Raw genomic sequence first — 18,792 nt, forward strand, 5'->3', positions numbered from 1 at the left:
GGAGAAAAACAAAAGTTTAATAACATATATACCTCCTGTTTACATGGAAGAGACCTGGAAAACTGACTCCTCAAAATAGCTGAAGCCAGCATTTCTACCATCTTACCTAAAATACCATCTTCAGTGCAAGGCAAAAGATGTTGGGGTGGGGAGAGTAAGTTACCAGAAAAAGCACAGTAAACACAGGTAAGTTTGCTATGTAGATTTAATTCCTTGTCTTCTACACTGATATGAGTTTCTAGAGGTAAGGTGTCACTCCCCTCTTCACCCTTACAAATGAAAATCTTTTACAAAGGGTAACTTCTACTTTCTTAACAAGCTTAAAATATTTTTATACCAAAGAGACTATTTAGGAGTAACAAATTGTTGCCCTACAGCTTCTAGGCTACAAACCTGTTCAGCATGTTACTGTATGAAATATTGTAGGCAACTGTAACTAACACAAGGGTTAGGTACTTGTGTAATATGTGCTATAACATTACTAAGGCTAGGACTTCACTAATCCTTAAAAATTTTTGAGCTCCATTATAATCTTAATAGAACCAAGGCCTTATGTAGGGTCCTTTCTTAATGGGAAGAGTACTGTTTTTACTATCACCTGATAGTTATGTAACTTGACTTAAGGGTTAAAGAGATTCTAATACTACAACTTTGAAACACCAACTATATTTTTTTATCTTAATTTTTAAATCATGGTAGCAACAAATTTTTGTAGTTCTGCATATGATTAAGTCCCCCCAAATTAATGTTCTCTAATTTTAAAAATAGAGATAAAACATGTAAGACTTACAAGATTCTGAGCGACCCTCAGGGTTTCTGGAGCAATACATGTGGCTGAAATTTTATTGAGTGGAATTATAGTGTATCGACGCTTCAATTCCCCCTTTTCTAGTAGCTTTTTTCCAGTAACCTAAAACACAGTGCATGTGAAATAAAAAATACATGTATATTATTAATGATAACAGAAAACATCTGAATGGAGAGTGCACATTTAGGAATCCATAATCAAATAAATGTTTAGTGCCTACTATCCTAAACAATTAAAAGTCTAAGGCTGATAATATACATTCTGGATTCCTGAGTGAGCTTGAGACTTCCTCTGAAATACAGCTAAATCCTATATAATAAAGAGCTAATATGCTAATTAGACCAAACAGCAGAATGACCCGAGGCCCTTGCACTATTTTCGTGCATCAGGCCTCTAGTCAAATATAATAATATAGTAAAAATGTCATTAACTGAAAAGTTTTAACTTGGAAAAATAAGCAACCTTGGAAGAAGCTTACAACATCAAAAAAAGTACCCAAATCTTCTAGCAGCAAATCATTATCAAGCTGAACAGCAATTACAAATTTCCTTTATTAAAATCAATTTACCTCTGTGTCTACTACAACATTGTAGAGTCGTTCCCCAGCCACCAATTCTAAAGCTGTGGTTGCAGAAGTATCTTTCACACTAATCAAAGAAGCTACAAGTCCTTTCACACAATTTCTATTCCAGTTCTTCTCTGGATCCCTAAAATGGAAAAGATGACAAAAGTCAATCTTAGATAAGAAAATAGAAAAAAATTATATATATAGTAAGACTCAGGAGCTCTTTCCGACAACACATTAAACTGACAGAAGAATCATATAGATTTAACAAAACAAAAACTTGAAAATGTCCCAGATGACTACCCAGCTATTGTTTTTAAAATCAATCAAAAGCTCTTTTAGTACATATTATTTCAATGTAACAAAAATAACTTTGACTTTCTAATCTTTGTAATACATAATTACCATAGCATTCTATGAAAAAAATCCCATGAGGAAATCAAACTGTAAAATGTTAATGTAGATATTTATCATTAATGATAGAAAAACTTTAAAGAAACTTTAGATTGAGATTAAATTCCTCTCATTTTGGTTTTAAGATAGGTGGCATTAACAGCCATTAAATCTCACAAGAAAGAATTTCCTCTGCCCACACCTGAAACACTGCAATTAACGTAAAGTAGTTCACAATAATTTTCATACAAAAATCTTAATGTCCATGAAATTTTCAGACTGCATTCCAGCCAAAATAAAAAGAGATCTTGGTTATTACTATGTTAAAATTCAAGATTTAAATCTCATACCTGTAGGCAAACTGAAGATTGGGAAATCTGGCCAAGAGAGCTTCATATGTTTCTTTCAATCTACTGATATCACGTGACAGCTGCCTGCGCTTTTCCAGAAGGCTTTCCTCCTTGTTTTCTAAACAGTAAATCATAAGTAAATTAAAACCAAGTCTTAAAATAAATATTCTGTTTTAAGGAAAATATTTGTAACCTCTATTTCCAAAGCATTTCTAGAAGCAAAATACAAATTTCTGATAAGTATAAAATAAAAAGCATGCTTAACATTCAAATTTCTATTGTGTTAAGTAGACATTTCTGACAAATAATACAATTTCTATTCCAAAAAATAACAAATGAATTGAATGCCTACTGAAGTAGAAATATGCAAATGACATTTTTGAGTTTTCAAGTGTCAGGTCGAGTGATTGGAGCAGGAAATCCTGAGTAGTGAATCTTCAAAAATTCAAAGCACTATGTTATGCTTAGATATTTTTGAGACTATATTTGTAAACATTTCTTATACTAATACTCATTAGTAGGATAAAAATTTTTCCTACTTGCTATTTTTTAAGTTAGTTTCACCAACCACCACTACCTCCTAATGATTTAATAGTATGTCTTTAAAGGCAAACCTTCATAATTTAGCTTTTTTATTTCGGCTTCAAGTTTTTCTTTAAGCTTCTTCACAGCCTCTAAAGCTTCTTGATCCTTCCTGTAGCCACTATCCATCTTCTTAACTTCAGCTTGTTTAGTCTTTAATTCTTGTTGGGCATGTTTCAATTTCATCTGAGCCTGCAAAGAAAAATGTAACAGACCATCTGAGGCAGATAGTTCAGATTGGTTTAAGAGAATCAGCCTTGAAAATGCAACTGTTGGCCACTTGGATTAGTATCCTAACAGATCAATCATTTCCCAACATTTTCTCCTCAAAAAACTACTCAGAATAAAAACTAATATGTTAAACCATTAAATAACTTGCAATTTAAATCCCTATTTTTAATAATTATAAAATATGAAAGAATTAGTTCAAATTATATCAAAGAATACTTGTCATTAGCTGGTTAAATTAAGAACACAATAGAAAGCTAGAAATCCTAACTCTAGTTCTCTTACTTTCCACTTAGACAACACTCACAAATATACATTAGTACAATCTAACAAGAGAAGCTGTACTGAGCAATGAGAAATAACATTACATAGAAAAAGGGAAACTAAATTGACAGCAATTTAAATGCAAAGAGTCTGATATTTAAATGCTAGTTTATATAATTGAGCACTATTCCTTAAAACCATGAAGTAGTATTCTAAGCTCTATATGGGTATATCCTCCCTCTAAAACTGAATAACGATGGGCTTGTCCCAATACAAATAAGTTCATAGGAAAACTGAGAGGATTTTAAAGTTTTTTGGCTATTGATTTTTAACAAATATTTTGTGATCATCTTTGTTGAATAAAAAAGTGGCAAATAGGTGATAGAAAAACTTGAATTGGATTAATATACAATACACACACATGTCCGTATATATTTTCAGAGCTGAGTCTTCCATTACAAAGAATGTGTATCTATACATTTTTTCTTTGTGCTATCAAAAGTCTTATATTCACAGGACTTTAAGAGTTGTACAACTATCTAAACAAATTTGAAAACCATTCTAATAGATTGACAAGCCTTTGAAAATTATGAAATCAGAGTAGGAAAACCAAAAACTAGAATGGGGGTAGGTGAGAAGTGGAGATACTTCCAAAGAGTATGTTGTCAAGTTTTAGAACCAAGGTTTTAAGAACTAGATGTGGTGGGCATAGAAATGGAGAGGATACTTTTCTGTTCCTGTTAAATCTTAGTACTTCAAGTTTATGATGCCAATAAATACAGCAAAAAAAATATATAAAATTGACTAACCTCAAATATTCCATATAGTGCTGGAAACAAAATAAAGCCTTTATTGCACTAACAATTTCAATTAACCTATAAAGGCATTTTAGGTTTTAAAGCATCTTTAAACTATCAATATTTAGCAATCCACATATCAGAATTTCATTACAGTAAATGCTATAAAGTGGCAGAATAAAATAAACAAGATCCTTGACATTGATCTGACTATTTTTTAACAAAGCATAAATGTGAAGCATCTTCTCGAAAACAAAAAAAGTAATCACATAGTGCTTAATGTCTGTATTTACCTGTTTGGCTTCTGTCTGAGCTTTACTTATGTCATTTTTACAGGCCATCATTTGACCAGCAAGAGTTGCTTCTGCTCCATCTTCGTTACTGGACAGGCCAGCGGAAACAGCATTGAAGTGCTGTTGTGCAACAGCCAAAGCTTCAGCGTCTTTATTACTTGCTTCTTGAAGGGTGTTCAGCCCATCTGTTATCTTTTTAACCTCTTTTTCCTTTGCCGCTAAAGTTTTAGAATCCTTTAGGAAGAGTTTCAGATTGAAAAGTGTTATATTTTAAGAGAAACATCTATTTTCTAATACACATGTACACTTATGTCACCAAATTTCACTGCAATTTGAAGGTGGGCATGGTTACAAGGAAAATAATGTCACCTCAGATAAAATAATTTAAACATTTTATTCCCATTTTGAAATTCGCTCTATTTTTAGGGTAAATGTGCTGACTTTTTTTTTTAGGCAGGCTTCTTGTCTCCCAGGCCAGATCCTTTTCTTTTTTTTCAAAAAATGTATTTTATTGATTTTTTACAGAGAGGAAGAGAGATGGAGAGGGATAGAGAGTTAGAAACATCGATCAGCTGCCTCCTGCACACCCACTAATGGGGATGTAAATATGTGCTTCTTATCTTTCTAGAAATACTTTCATATGTTATAGTCAAATCTTAGAGATAATGAGCTAAAACATAATTGCAAATTTAAACCACTTGAAGAAACTAAAAATCAGTTTTTAAATCTAAATAATTATAATAGCCATCCTATACCAATTTTAAAAGTAGAGATTTTAGAATTAAGAACATGTATATAAAAATATTTTTAGGTCCTGGCCTGGTAGTTCAATTGGCTAAAACGTCATCCCAATACACCAAAGGTTGTAGGTTTGATTCCAGGTCATGGTATATACAAGAATCATCCAATAAATGCATAAATAAATGGAACAACAAAACGATGTTTAGCTCTCTCCCTCTCTCTTTAAAATCAATTAAATTTTTTTAAGAATATTTTCATAAACTATTAAGGGCCATAAAATTTAAGCATTAAATAATTGTGGGGATAGCATTACTTAACAAACCTTTTTATGCAAGATACCAGCCCTAAAAAATATGTATATTTATACTGTTTATATGAAAGTGACCAGAAATCAGAAATTTTGCCCCAACTGTTTAATTCATGATTGAATAAATATTTACCAGATGTTTACTATGTACCAAACGAAACTATGTATTGTTTTAGACTCCTCAAGGAGCCTATATGTTAGGGTGGAAGACATAGTAAGCAAACAAAGCAAAGTAAAGGGATGGAAGGTGATGGGGGAGGGGGGCTATTATTTTAAGAAGAATGACAGGAGGTCTTTTTGTGATAACATTTGAGCAGAAGCCTAAATGAAATAAAAGGAGTGGCCATGCTATACTAGGAGGAATTGTGATTGGAGCAATGAGCAAGTGGTAAGGAGGAGCCAGGGATTAGACCATATAGTATTGTAAACCATGGTAAAGACTTGGATTTAATTATACTTGTAACTTTGAAACCACTAAAGGTTTTAAGTACAAGAATGATGTGATCCAATTTGTATTTTAGCTTTTGTACAGATCAGACTATAGAGCAGGAGGGGCAACTAGTAAGGACACTATTGCAGTATCCCTCATAGGAGGTGATGGCTTATACCAGGTTAGCAGTGATGGAGGTGATGAAAAGTGCCTGTATTCTGGATATACTTTTAAAGCCAACAGAATTTGCTGATGGATTAGATGCAGGATTTGAGAGAAAAGGAGAAATGCAGGAGGACCCTATGATTTCTGGACAGAACCGTTAGGTTACCAGTGGTGTCCTTTACCGGTATAAGAAAAATTCAATAATATAGGCAGGTTTGGGTAGGCGGAGTAAACTTAAGAATTTTATTTTGGATATGTTAAGTTTCAGACTTTGTTAGCCACCCAGGTAAAACTATTAATTAAGAAGCTAGACTAATGAATCTAGAATTTATCTAGCTTCCCTGAGTCTAGAATTCAGGGAAGGAGTCGATAATTTGGGACATGCCAATGTATGTACTTGGATTTGTATTTCTAACCTCGATTCAACATCTCTATTTAGATGTCTAACAGGGACCTCAAGCCCATTAAATTCATACTATACTTCTTCCTATTCTCTACTCAGCTTATGGTAATCCTAGGTCCAACTGTCAAAACCTAGAATTTTCCTTCACTTCTTCCTTTTATATTTAATAGTCAATCTCCAGGTCATTCTGGTTGGACCTACCCTTAAGATGTGCATAAAATGTCACAACTTTCTCAGTACACTCCATTTCTATTGCATTTTTTCAAGGGCTAACACCTGGACAAGCTATTTCCCTTATCCTTTAGTTTGTTCTCAAAACAAGAATAGGAGACTTCTGGTCAAGATGGTGCAGCAGGTAAACAATGTGCCCACCTCCTCCCATGTAACAACTAAATTATAGAACAACCATCGAGAACTACCTGAAGACAAGCTCAACAGGTCCTATGATATAAAGCAGCCATGCTGAGAATGGTAGAAAGGGCAGAGAAACAGAATAGGCAGGTCCCAAATGCTGGCAATTAAGAATCAGGAGGCCTATCTCAGCTTCACCACACTCCCCTGCCTAGGGCTCCACTGCCAGGAAGAGGAGTCCCCATAACAACTGGATGTGAAAACCAATGGGCATTGTGTATAAGAGAAACAAAGGGGTACTGGAGTCCTTACCCACTGCAGGTCTTAGAGGGCCTGGACACAGACTCACTTACTCACAATCTCACTAGCTCTGAGCCCCAACACAGCAGCTCAAAAAGCCAAAGAGAGACACAGGAAGAACTAGCTTCAGGGCAAGGGCTGGAGGGCAGTTCTCTCCCAGAGGAAAGTGCTGGCAGGTGCTACTGTTCCTGTATTGAGTGCCCCCTCCCCCCCACTGCCACCCCCTAGTGTAGGCAGGCACCAAATCTGAGCTCTTCATTAATCTAACACCATTCACCCTAGTAATTCCCTGAGACCCCAGTGCACCCAACTCACCCACCTAGCAGAACCTCTTCCAGCAGCTCCTAGACAGAAGGAACCTGCCTAAGCTTGAGTTGTGGACTTCCCTAAAATCTTCCAAAAGTACACAAATTCCAAATAAAACTTGGTGTGCTCGGTACCTATTGTTTAACTACTCCAACAAACACAAAGTGGTGACTGAAAGGACAGAACGGGGCTGATAACCTTGTTCCTGTTAGGTCGGAGGGAGCCCGGGATCGGATACATGCGGACATGGGATGAGACAATGGACTTCCTCTGGAATTTCTCACAGATCTGGAATCTCTCACGGGTCAGCGTGCCAGACACAGATACCTGCTTCTCCTTGAAGTTCACAGAGATCCCCGCACAAGATACTGACCCATTCCTGAATGTGCCGCCCACCCCCTGCGGCCGAGACTCCCTCAGTTGAATGTGTGATGATCCCTGCTGCGGGCACTTCCTCAGTTCAGGCCCCCGCCCTCACCAAACACCTGAATAAAGAGATGTCCCTCCCTCCCTGAAGGCGCGAAATTCACTGGCCCCACCTTTTGGGCCGGTGGGTCTCGCCCGAGAACGCAAATAAACTTCTCCTTTTTCTTTCTGATTCTCTCGATTCTCTTTGCTTTCCTCGCCGCCGCTTTCCTGGGTCACCTAACATTTGGTGCCGAAACCCGGGAGATGTAAATGGTCCCTGAGGGGGTTGAGCTCCAACTACTTAAGTATAGCTTTCCCACGACACCCGTAACCCACCGCTGGTCCCAGGGATCCTGGATTATGATGTGGAAGGCCCCATCCTTCCAGATAAAGGAGCCACCCCTGTAGGCATCATTGACAACACAGCCCCTCCAGCGGCAACCCCCATAGGTGTCGACCTCCTGATTACACCTGTCTGGGTCCTCTTGGTCGTAAGCAAAACAAGCATAGGGCCGGCCACCATGGTATACTGACCGGATGTCGACAGCCATCTGCATCCTTGTCTGGCATCCCGCTAGAGGGCAGTCCTGAGATCCTACCTGCCGGGTGACTTGTTTGCCGTTCTGATAGTAGGTTTCACGGACCTTGAATCTCCACACATAAGCGGGTGGGGGTTGGTGTAGGTTGCTCAGGGCCGGGAGGAGAAGGAGGGGGAGGACGGCTAAGGCGGACCTTAGTAGCTGAGTGAAGAACTACATGCAGGACACTTCCAGGACAACTCCCCTTTCAGCTGGTTCCAAAGCCCCTTAGCTACCTGGGTCCTGCCCATGATAGGGCCCCTGATTCTCATCTGTGTCTTTTTTCTCCTAGCCCCGTGCCTCCTCAAGTTCATCCGCTCCCGGATCGCAGAGATGTCACGGGTGACTGTGAATCAGCTCCTGCTCCATCCCTACACTCGGCTCCCCTCCGACCCGACTCTGCCTAACCCCGGCCTTTAACCGCCGCCCCCCCTCGTCGTCCTTGTTCAGCTGGAAGCAGTCAGAGAGTCGCCGACCCTTATCACCAAAAGGCCGGGATGTTAGGTCGGAGGGAGCCCGGGATCGGATACATGCGGACATGGGATGAGACAATGGACTTCCTCTGGAATTTCTCACAGATCTGGAATCTCTCACGGGTCAGCGTGCCAGACACAGATACCTGCTTCTCCTTGAAGTTCACAGAGATCCCCGCACAAGATACTGACCCATTCCTGAATGTGCCGCCCACCCCCTGCGGCCGAGACTCCCTCAGTTGAATGTGTGATGATCCCTGCTGCGGGCACTTCCTCAGTTCAGGCCCCCGCCCTCACCAAACACCTGAATAAAGAGATGTCCCTCCCTCCCTGAAGGCGCGAAATTCACTGGCCCCACCTTTTGGGCCGGTGGGTCTCGCCCGAGAACGCAAATAAACTTCTCCTTTTTCTTTCTGATTCTCTCGATTCTCTTTGCTTTCCTCGCCGCCGCTTTCCTGGGTCACCTAACAGTTCCTAACTCCTCTTCAAGCAAAAGCCATAGAATGTATCAGTTGCTCAGCCAGCCCTTATCTCAGCCAATAGGAACGCAAGGAAACTAGCCCAAGGCCAAAAGTATGCTAGCCACCTCCTGTCTTTGTGTAACCAGACCCTAGCTGCACCCTGCCCTTGCGTCACTAGCCCCCAGCCCTCACCTAACCAACCGGAATCGACCAAATCAATGGTCAAAGTGTGCCCCCACCCCCCAACCCCTAGCCCTATAAATTCTTTGTTCTCTTGGAACTCGGGGCTCTCTCTTGCATCCAGTAATGGAGGCAGGAGGGGGACCAAGTCCTGGGCTTGAATAAAAGATCCTTTGCTTTTGCATCGGAAAAGGCTCCCTGGTGGTGGATTATTGGGGACCCCGAACTCTGGGCATAACAGTGACCAGTCTCTCAACTTGTGTAACTCCATCAGATGGCCCCAAACCTGTCATAAGCAGTGGCCAGAAGTGGCTTGAAACATAGCCTCAACTGACAAAAATCTGGCACAAGTGGCAGCAAGCCTGAGCTCCCAATGTGGTGTCCACCAAAGGGTACCAAACCCAACACTAGAGGAAGTCAGCTATACACAAGGGGATATAACTCTTGTAAACATACACACACCCAACATGGAAGCACCTAAATATATAAAGCAAATATTGATGGACATAAAGGGAGACAACGACAGTAATACAGTAACAGTGGGAACTTTAACACCCATTCACATCAATGCATAGATCATCCAGACAGAAAATCAATATGGAAAAATGGCCTTAAATGACACATTAGATCAGATTGATTTAATTCTTTTAGAACGTTTGATCCAAGAGCAGCAGAATATACATTCTTTTTAAGTGAATATGAAACACTTTCTAGGATCTTAGACCACATATTAGTACACAAAACCGGTCTTAATAAATTTAAAAGACAAACCATAAAAAGCATTTTTTCTGACCACATGGTATGAAATCAGAAATCAAAAAAAAAATTGAAAAACATACACATGGAGGCTAAATAACATGCTCTAAACAATAAATGTGTTAACAAGATCAAGGAAGAAATCTAGGTACCTTAAAACAGATGAAAATGAAAACACAATGAACCAAAATTTATGGGACATAGCCAAAGCAGTTGTAAGAGGGAAAGCCACATCAATACAAGCCTACCTCAAGAAACAAAAATCTCTAACGAACAATCTAACCTTACAACTAAAGAAATCAGAAAAAGCATTAAACAAAGCCCAAAGTGAGAAGGAAGGAAGTAATAAATATCAGAGTGGAAATAAAGTAGAGTCTTAAAAAAAATAATGAAACTAAGAACTGCTTCTGTAAAAAGATAAAAATTGATAAGCCTTTAGGCAGACTCCTCAAGAAAAAAAGAGAACCCAAATTAATAAAATCACAAATGAAAGTGACAACTGACACCACAGAAATACAAAGAATTAAAAGTATCACAACAATTATTTGCAAACAAATTGGACATTCTCTTTCTCGAAGAAATGAAATTTCTAAACAGATCGGTAAATATTAATGAACTTGAATCAGTAATTTAAAAAATTCCCAATAAACTTAAGTCCTGGGCTAAATGGCTTCACAGGTGGATTCTACAGCACATTCAAAGATTTGATACCTATCCTCCTCAAAATATTCCAAAAAGTTGAAGTTGAGGGAAAGCTTTCAAACTCCTTTTATGAGACCAGTGTTACCTATACTAATACCAGACAAAAACACTTCCAAAAAAACAAAATTATAAGCCAATCTCTCTGATGAACTTAGGTGCAAAAATCCTCAACAAAATATCAGCAAACCGAATTCAGCAATACTTTAAAAAGATCATACAACATAATCAGGTGGAATTTATTCCTGAAACAAGGTTGGTATACCACATGACTAACGTGATATACCACATAAACAAAATGAAGTTTAAAAATCAAATGATCACATCAACAGATACAGCAAAAGCATCTGACATAATCCAAGATCTATTTAAAAACTCTCAGCAATGTGGGGATGGGGCACCATACCTCAACATTACAAAGGCCACATAAGAAGCCCACAGCTAAATCATACTCCATGGTGAAAAGGTGAAAGTTTTCCCTCCAAGATCAGTAATAAAACAAGGGTGCCCACTCTTTCACCACTTCTATTCAATACTAAAGGCCTGGTGCATGAAATTCGTGCATGGGAGAGGTCTCCTCAGCCCAGCCTGCACCCTCTCGCAATCCAGGACCCCTCGTGGATGTCCAACTGCTGGTGTAGGCCCGATCCCTGCAGTTGGACATCCCCCTGCAACTTGGGACTGCTTGCTCCTAACCACTCATCTGCCTGCTTGCTCCTAACCGCTTGCCTGCCTGCTCAGTGCGAGTCATAGCGACCAGTCATTCCGGTTGTTCCGTCATAATGGTCATTTAGACATATATATATATATATATATATATATATATATATATATAGTATATATAGACAGATAGTATTAGAAGCCCTAGCCAGATCAATTAGTCAAGAAAAAGAAATAAAAAGCATCCAAATTAGAAAGGAAGAAGTTAAACTGTCATTATTTGCAGATGACATGATTCTATAGAGAACCCTAAAGATTCCACCAAAAAACTATTCAAATAATAAATTAATTCAGTACAATAGCAGGATACAAAATTAATATTCAGAAACTGATTGTATTTTGATATACCATAATGAACTACCAGAGAAATGAAGAACACAATCCCATTTACAATTATGTAAAAAAAAAATAAACAACCCTGGAATAAATTTAACCAAGTAAATAAATGGACCTGTAGTCAGAAAACTATGACACTGAAGAAATAAAAGAAAAAGAATAGACAAATAAATGGGAGTATATACTGTGCTCATGGAACATCATTAAAATGAACTTATTACTGAAAACAATCGACAGATTCAGCGCAAACCTTATGAAAATTCCAATGGCATTTTAAACAAAACTAAAACAAATAATCCTAAAATTATGTGGAACCACAAAAGGTATCAAATAGCCAAAGCAATCTTGAGAAAGAACAAAGTTAGAGGTATCAAGCTACCTGATATGAAACTACTAGGTGTACTGGTTAATAATGTGTATTTTTTTTCAATAGATGGAGTTACACATGTTGATATATATACGATGTGATATGTATGCTATTTTGTTGTATTGACAGCAACCTTCAAAACTTCATATGTCAAATTTTCTGAAGGTGTTAACATCAGATATTTTTACATTTAAAAATGTCGAATTTCGTGCCAAAAAAAAAAGCATTTGCGGGAAGTTTTAATTCATTACTTTATTTTGAAGAAAAGTGCTGCTGAATACTTCGGGAAGCTTATGGTGACCATGCTCTATCTCAAGATACTTGTGAACGCCGGTTTAAATGCTTTAAAAGTGACGATTTTGATGTGAAAGACAAAGAATGTCCAGGTCAACCGAAAAAGTTTGAAGACCAACAATTACAAGCATTATTGGATGAAGATGCATGTCAAACTCAAAAACAACTTGCAGAAAGATTAAGTGTTGCTCAGCAAACAATTTCTGATCATTTACAAGCAATGGGAAAGATTTTAAAGGAAAATGGGTGCCACATCAACTGAACGAAAGACAAATGGAAAACCAAAAAGTCATCAGTAAAATGTTGCTTCAACAGCACAAAAGAAAGTCTTTTTGCATCGAATTGTGACTGACGATAAAGGATTTATTTAGAGAATTCCAAAAGCACAAAATCATGGGTTGATCCAGGTCAACCATCAACATTGACTGCAAGGCCAAATCGCTTCGGAAAGAAGACAATGCTCTGTGGTTGGTGGGATCAGAAAGGTGTGGTGTATTATGAGGTGAAACTGTTAATACTGATCGCTCGCTACCAACAACAAATAATCAGTTTGAACCATGCTTTGATTGTAAAACAAACAGAATGTGCCAGAAGACACGGCAAAGTAATTTTGCTTCATGATGACGCACCATCACACACTTCAAAACCAGTTAAAGACACGTTAAAAAATCTTGCCTGGGAAGTATTAACCCACCCGCTGTATTCACTAGACCTTGCTCCTTCAGATTACCACTTGTTCCATCGATGGCACATGCACTTTCTGAGCAGCACTTCAAAACATACGAAGAAGTGGAAAATTGGGTCACTGAATGGTTTGCCTCAAACAAGAAGAGTTCTATTGGGACAGTATCCACAAATTACCTGAAAGATGGGGGAAATGTGGAGCTAGCGATGGACATTACTTTGAGTAAAGCACTTTTGATGTTTCTCTTGAAATTATCGTGTTTTCTTTGATTACAAAACCTGCATTATTAACCGATACACCTAGTATACTACAAGGGTATATTAACCAAAACAGCATGGTACTAGTACAAAAAGAGACACCATAAATAGGACAGAATGGGGACACCAGAAATAAACCCAGGCATATATGACAAAGGAGGCAAGAATATATAATGGGATAAAGACAGTGTTCAATAAATGGTGTTGGGAAAAGTGGACAGATTAATGCAAAGACCACTTTCTTATACCAGGTACAAGAACAAACTCAAAATCGATGCAAGACTTAAATGTAAGACCCAAGACCTAAAAGAAAACGTAGGCAGTAAACTATTTGACATCAATCTTAGCAATATATTTTTTTAAATCTATTTCTCCTCAGGAAAGGGAAACAGATGAAATAGAATTACATTAAACTAAAAAGTTTTTGCACAGCAAAGGAAACCATCAACAAAACGAAAAGACAACCCTATTCAATGGAAGAACATATCTGCCAATGATACATCTGATCTCAGGGTAGGAGTTAATAAATATCCAAAATTTATAAAGAGCTCAATATCGAAAACAAAAACAATCCAATTAAGAAATGGGCAGAGGACCTGAATAGACACTTCTCCAGAGGACATACAGATTGTCAATAGACATGAAAAAGCTGCTCAATGTCACTAGTCATCAAAGAAATGCAAATTAAAACCGGAGTTATTAGCTCACACCTGGGCTATCATCAATAAATCAACACACAAATGTTGGGCAAGGATGTAGAGAAAAGGGAACCCTTGTGCACTGTTGGCAGCATCGTAAATTGGTGCAGCTACTATGAAAAACAGTATAAAGGGTCCTCAAAAAATTAAGAAGATAACATATGACACAGCAATACCACTGCTGGGTATTTATCCAAAGAAACCCAAAACACCCATTTGAAAAGATATACACCCCTACGTTCACTGCAGCATTATTAACAATAGCCAAGATATGAAAGCAACTCAATTTTCCCTTGAGAGATGAATGGCTCAAGATGTGGTACATATATATAATGGAGTATTCAACCATAAAGAGAATGAGATCTTGCCATTTGCTACAACATGGATGGACCTAGAGGGTATTATGCTAAGTGAAACCAAGTTATATAAATTCTAGTATCTATGTTGTACACCTGAAACAAATATAATATTGTATGTCAACAACTGTAATTTAAAAATTAAAAAACACAATACAAGTAGTCCAACTAAAACAAGAAACATCACGTTTCTGCTCAACCAACTCCAGTGGCTTCCCATATCATTGGAAATATAGGTCAAAGTCCTTCACACTGCCTTGTAAAACTACATGTGAACCTACATCCTATTATCTCTCCGCATTGCTACTACTTAGCGCTAACCAACAACACTGATGTTCTTGTTAGGCCCTGGGGAAATTCCTGTTCTTCTACCTGGACCATCTTTCCCCACAGCTTCCAAATTTATCTACATGGTTCTCTGACATCCTTTGGGTCTTTAATGAACTATCACACTATGAGATCTTCAATGGCTACCCAACTTAAAAGCTCAAATTGCACCCCTCTCTCATATACTCCCAATCCTCTCCCCTGCTTTGTTTTCTATCCACATCAGTTATCACTATATAACATGCTATATATCTCATTTATTTATTTTCTTTATCATTTTCCTCACTAGAATAAAGACACAGAAGGCACTGCCCATTTTTGTCACTTAGTCCTTTGCTACATACCCAACCCAAACATGTACACTTGATCCATAACAGACACTCAGTAAATATAAATAGAATGTATACTACTAGTGACATAAAATTAAGCTTATTTGCTTACCTCAATCATATTTTTTTCCAGCTCTTTGCGTTTGTTTTCTTCGCCTGTCAGATTTTTCTTCTTGAGATCAAAGGCACTTTGAGATTTAGTATTAACTCGCTGAGCTTCTGCAAGAGCATCTTCTAAAGATCGGAGTACACCTCCAATTTCCTGTAATCAAATGTATACAATTAAATCAAAATACTTAAAATTTGTTCATGTCATCATTTTCTTATATGATTTGTACATAAATTACTTTCTAAAAGATTAGACTGACAATGCCCAGTGAATCCTAAATAATCATTGTATATAATTTAGCATTTGTTTAGGCTATATTATGTATTTGTACATGTATGTCTGACCTTATCTTTTCTTTTTTCCAGCTCCTCTATTTCATGATTAAGTGCTTTTATTTTTTTATCATTCTCAGACAATTCCTCTTGAAGCTTTTGAACTTTATCCTGCATTTCTTTTAAGTCCTCAGCTGAGCGTTCTTTGGTATCTTCAGCAAGCAAAAACTGATAAGCAATATATAAACGACTCAAATGTTCTATTTCCCTCATTACTTTTTGATACTCCAAGTAGGAAGATCTTTCCTGAAAGAGAAATCAGCAATAAAGCACAATTCAGAATTCGTATTTTTAAACAAATTTGGAAAGAATCAAACTGCAGCAACATGTATAAAATTTCCCATGACATGATAGATTTTGTCTTAGACTAAGTGATCATGGACTATACATTTTAGGAAACCTGAAATATCAAAACTCTGCCTTTTTAGATAACATTACACCAAGTCTAGTGAATCCTATGTGGCTATTTCTTTTAATACATAATCAGGCAGTTGGGATTAACATAGAAATATGAATCATAGACTGGGGTTCATAAGTCTATAAATACAATATTTACAACTATCAATAATACAGCATTAATATATTTTTCTATAGTCTAGTCATCCCTCTTTATTTACGAGGGATTGATTCCAGGACCCCCTGTGGATACAAAAATCTGCAGATACTCAAGGACCTTATGTAAAACTAGAGGCCTGGTGCACGAAATTCGTGCACGGGGTGGTGGGGAGAAGGCGGGGGTCCCTCAGCCCAGCCTGCGCCCTCTCGCAATTTGGGACCCCTCGGGGGTGTCCGACTGGCAGCTGGACATCCCTGTCAATCTGGGACGCTGCATGCACAAGTACCCATACTATTGATACAGATGAAAGGCATCTTGCTGTTGTATGGGCAGCTACATTTTTTTTTTGCCCTGATTATAAAAAGTAGTACATAACATGATCCTTCTAAGGCAGTAGTACCAGTTTCCCCATCTTATGGGTGGAAAAACTGAAGCAGAGAGAAGTTAAGTAAATGGCTTTGTCACACAGTTATACGTGTCAGAATCAGGGCTGACCAAAAATGTGCAAGCCAGAGTCCATGCATGTCATCACTGCATCATCCTGTTTTTTCAGTGTTAGAGTAGCATTGCCAGGTTTTAATTTTTAAATCCAAGAGACTGTTCCCAATATATAGGGTAGGGTCCCTAGGCCTGGCCAGTGGTCAGGGCTTATCTGTGGGGCGACCAGCGGGGCAATCGGGGGGCCCTGACCGGGGGCAGCTCCTGCATTGAGTGTCTGCCCCTTGGTGGTCAGTGTGCGTCATAGCAACCGGTCGTTCCGCCGTTTGGTCGATTTGTATATTAGGGTTTTATTATTTGGATGGCATAATACAAAGCACTCCTATTACCAAAATGCCTACCCAACATTCATTCATTTAACTATTCTAAGCACTTACACAATACTAAGCCTGATTCCCATAAGGACCATCTGGGGCACACAAAGTAACTATTAAATTTCCTAATATGCAGACAAAGAAACCAATTCAGAATAAATGACCTTTTCATGTTGTCAGATTTAGAAAGAATTTGGCAAAATCAGGTGTGAAACCTAGGTTTAAACTGTAGTCTAGTGTTTTCCACTAAATCATGCACACGGGGTACCTTCAAGATCATGATGTTTCAGTTTTTCAAGTGACACATTCTACTATATGGATTCAGAAGAACTTTGAGAATTTCAAATGTTGATAAGAATTTAATAAATTCCTAAATGCCTAACTTTAAAAATGTGCTATATATGTACCCTCCCTGAAACATTGATTATGGCGTCAGAAATTGCAAAGATAGAGAAAACTTAATTATCTGGTTCAATACCTTTCATTTCCCCAAATGCTTTCAAAGAAGTAATTGTAGTGATGGCCCTTATATCCTAGAAGTTACTAAGAGTTCTGGATCTTTAAGAAATGTTGTTCTGTGCAATTCTAATTATCCAAAAAAATCTAGATTTCTCTTTAACAAAGTATTAAATTTTGGCATATCATTATCTAAGATTATCCAAAATCATTATGACTTAATAGATATAAAGTGCATGTTCTCTAGAGTGGAAGGCTGAGTATGGGGCACCAACTCTAATTCTTTATCTCATCCCAGAAAATAATCCCTAAGACAGTGATGGCGAACCTTTTGAGCTCGGCGTGTCAGCATTTTGAAAAACCCTAACTTAACTCTGGTGCCATGTCACATATAGAAATTTTTTGATATTTGCAACCATAGTAAAACAAAGACTTATATTTTTGATATTTATTTTATATATTTAAATGCCATTTAACAAAGAAAAATCAACCAAAAAAATGAGTTCACGTGTCACCTCTGACACGCGTGTCATAGGTTCACCATCAATGCCCTAAGATGTAGTACATATTTCATCCCTGTGTATATGATCTTGGATACATCACAAACTGTGAGAGATTCTAGCTTGCTGCCCTCACATATATATATATACATACCTCTTTTAATTTCTGAATGGTTGGAGTAATTTCTTCTTCAAGTATCTGAAAAATTAAAGTAAAATTTTTCAGTATGTAAACTATCATTTAAAAAATTTTAAAAAGGAGTAGTACAGAAGACTGAAAAACTGAAACAAGGGGGGGAGATTTCCCTCTTTAGAGCAGAGAAACTTTAAATGCAAAATGACTCTCTTCTCTAAAACTGTTTTACATAAATTTAATTACCGTCTTAATTTCTTTCAGCTTAGCCTCCTTTTTTTCTATAGTTTTTTGGGCAGCTATTTTTTTGTATTCATACATCCTGGTTCCAGCTGCTTCTTCTATCATGGACAAAATCTAGAAAGACAATTGTATTGTTTTAAGAATCTAAGACAATGAAATTTACATTAATTATATCACTTAAAGCCTTGACTACACTAAGAGCTTATCAAAATAATGGCCCAAATGGATCATAAAAGGTAAGTGCATAAAAATGTACATGTTAGCCATAACCCTCACATTCCAGAAACATTTCTGGCTGTCACTCCAATTCTAACATCAAACCTTATGCTATACCAGAGTACATTTCTTTTAAATTTGAAAGCCAGTAATTCCTCACTCCTCTTTTCCTTCAAATATTAGTCTAAAAAAAGTAAAGGCTAACACCATTCAGCTTTCATTTTAGAA

General features: G+C 37.5%; 1 protein-coding gene across 1 annotated transcript in view; it reads right to left on the minus strand.

Annotated features, from left to right (window-relative positions):
- The window catches only part of SMC2 (structural maintenance of chromosomes 2), a 54,468-nt gene that overhangs the window by 25,767 nt on the left and 9,909 nt on the right, over positions 1 to 18,792 (minus strand). Inside the window, exons 6-14 of the mRNA XM_070431008.1 lie at positions 18,352 to 18,462; positions 18,127 to 18,171; positions 15,661 to 15,894; positions 15,320 to 15,469; positions 4,281 to 4,514; positions 2,731 to 2,890; positions 2,117 to 2,234; positions 1,377 to 1,515; positions 791 to 910 (exon numbers count right to left, since the gene is read on the minus strand). Of these exons, the coding sequence (XP_070287109.1) occupies positions 791 to 910; positions 1,377 to 1,515; positions 2,117 to 2,234; positions 2,731 to 2,890; positions 4,281 to 4,514; positions 15,320 to 15,469; positions 15,661 to 15,894; positions 18,127 to 18,171; positions 18,352 to 18,462 (1,311 nt within the window). The remainder of the gene's footprint in view (positions 1 to 790; positions 911 to 1,376; positions 1,516 to 2,116; positions 2,235 to 2,730; positions 2,891 to 4,280; positions 4,515 to 15,319; positions 15,470 to 15,660; positions 15,895 to 18,126; positions 18,172 to 18,351; positions 18,463 to 18,792) is intronic.

The sequence above is a fragment of the Myotis yumanensis genome, unplaced genomic scaffold (assembly GCF_028538775.1).
Source record: "Myotis yumanensis isolate MYYU_CA2020_CCGP unplaced genomic scaffold, mMyoYum1.0.hap1 SCAF_12, whole genome shotgun sequence".
In the NCBI taxonomy this organism is placed as follows: Eukaryota; Metazoa; Chordata; class Mammalia; order Chiroptera; family Vespertilionidae; genus Myotis; species Myotis yumanensis.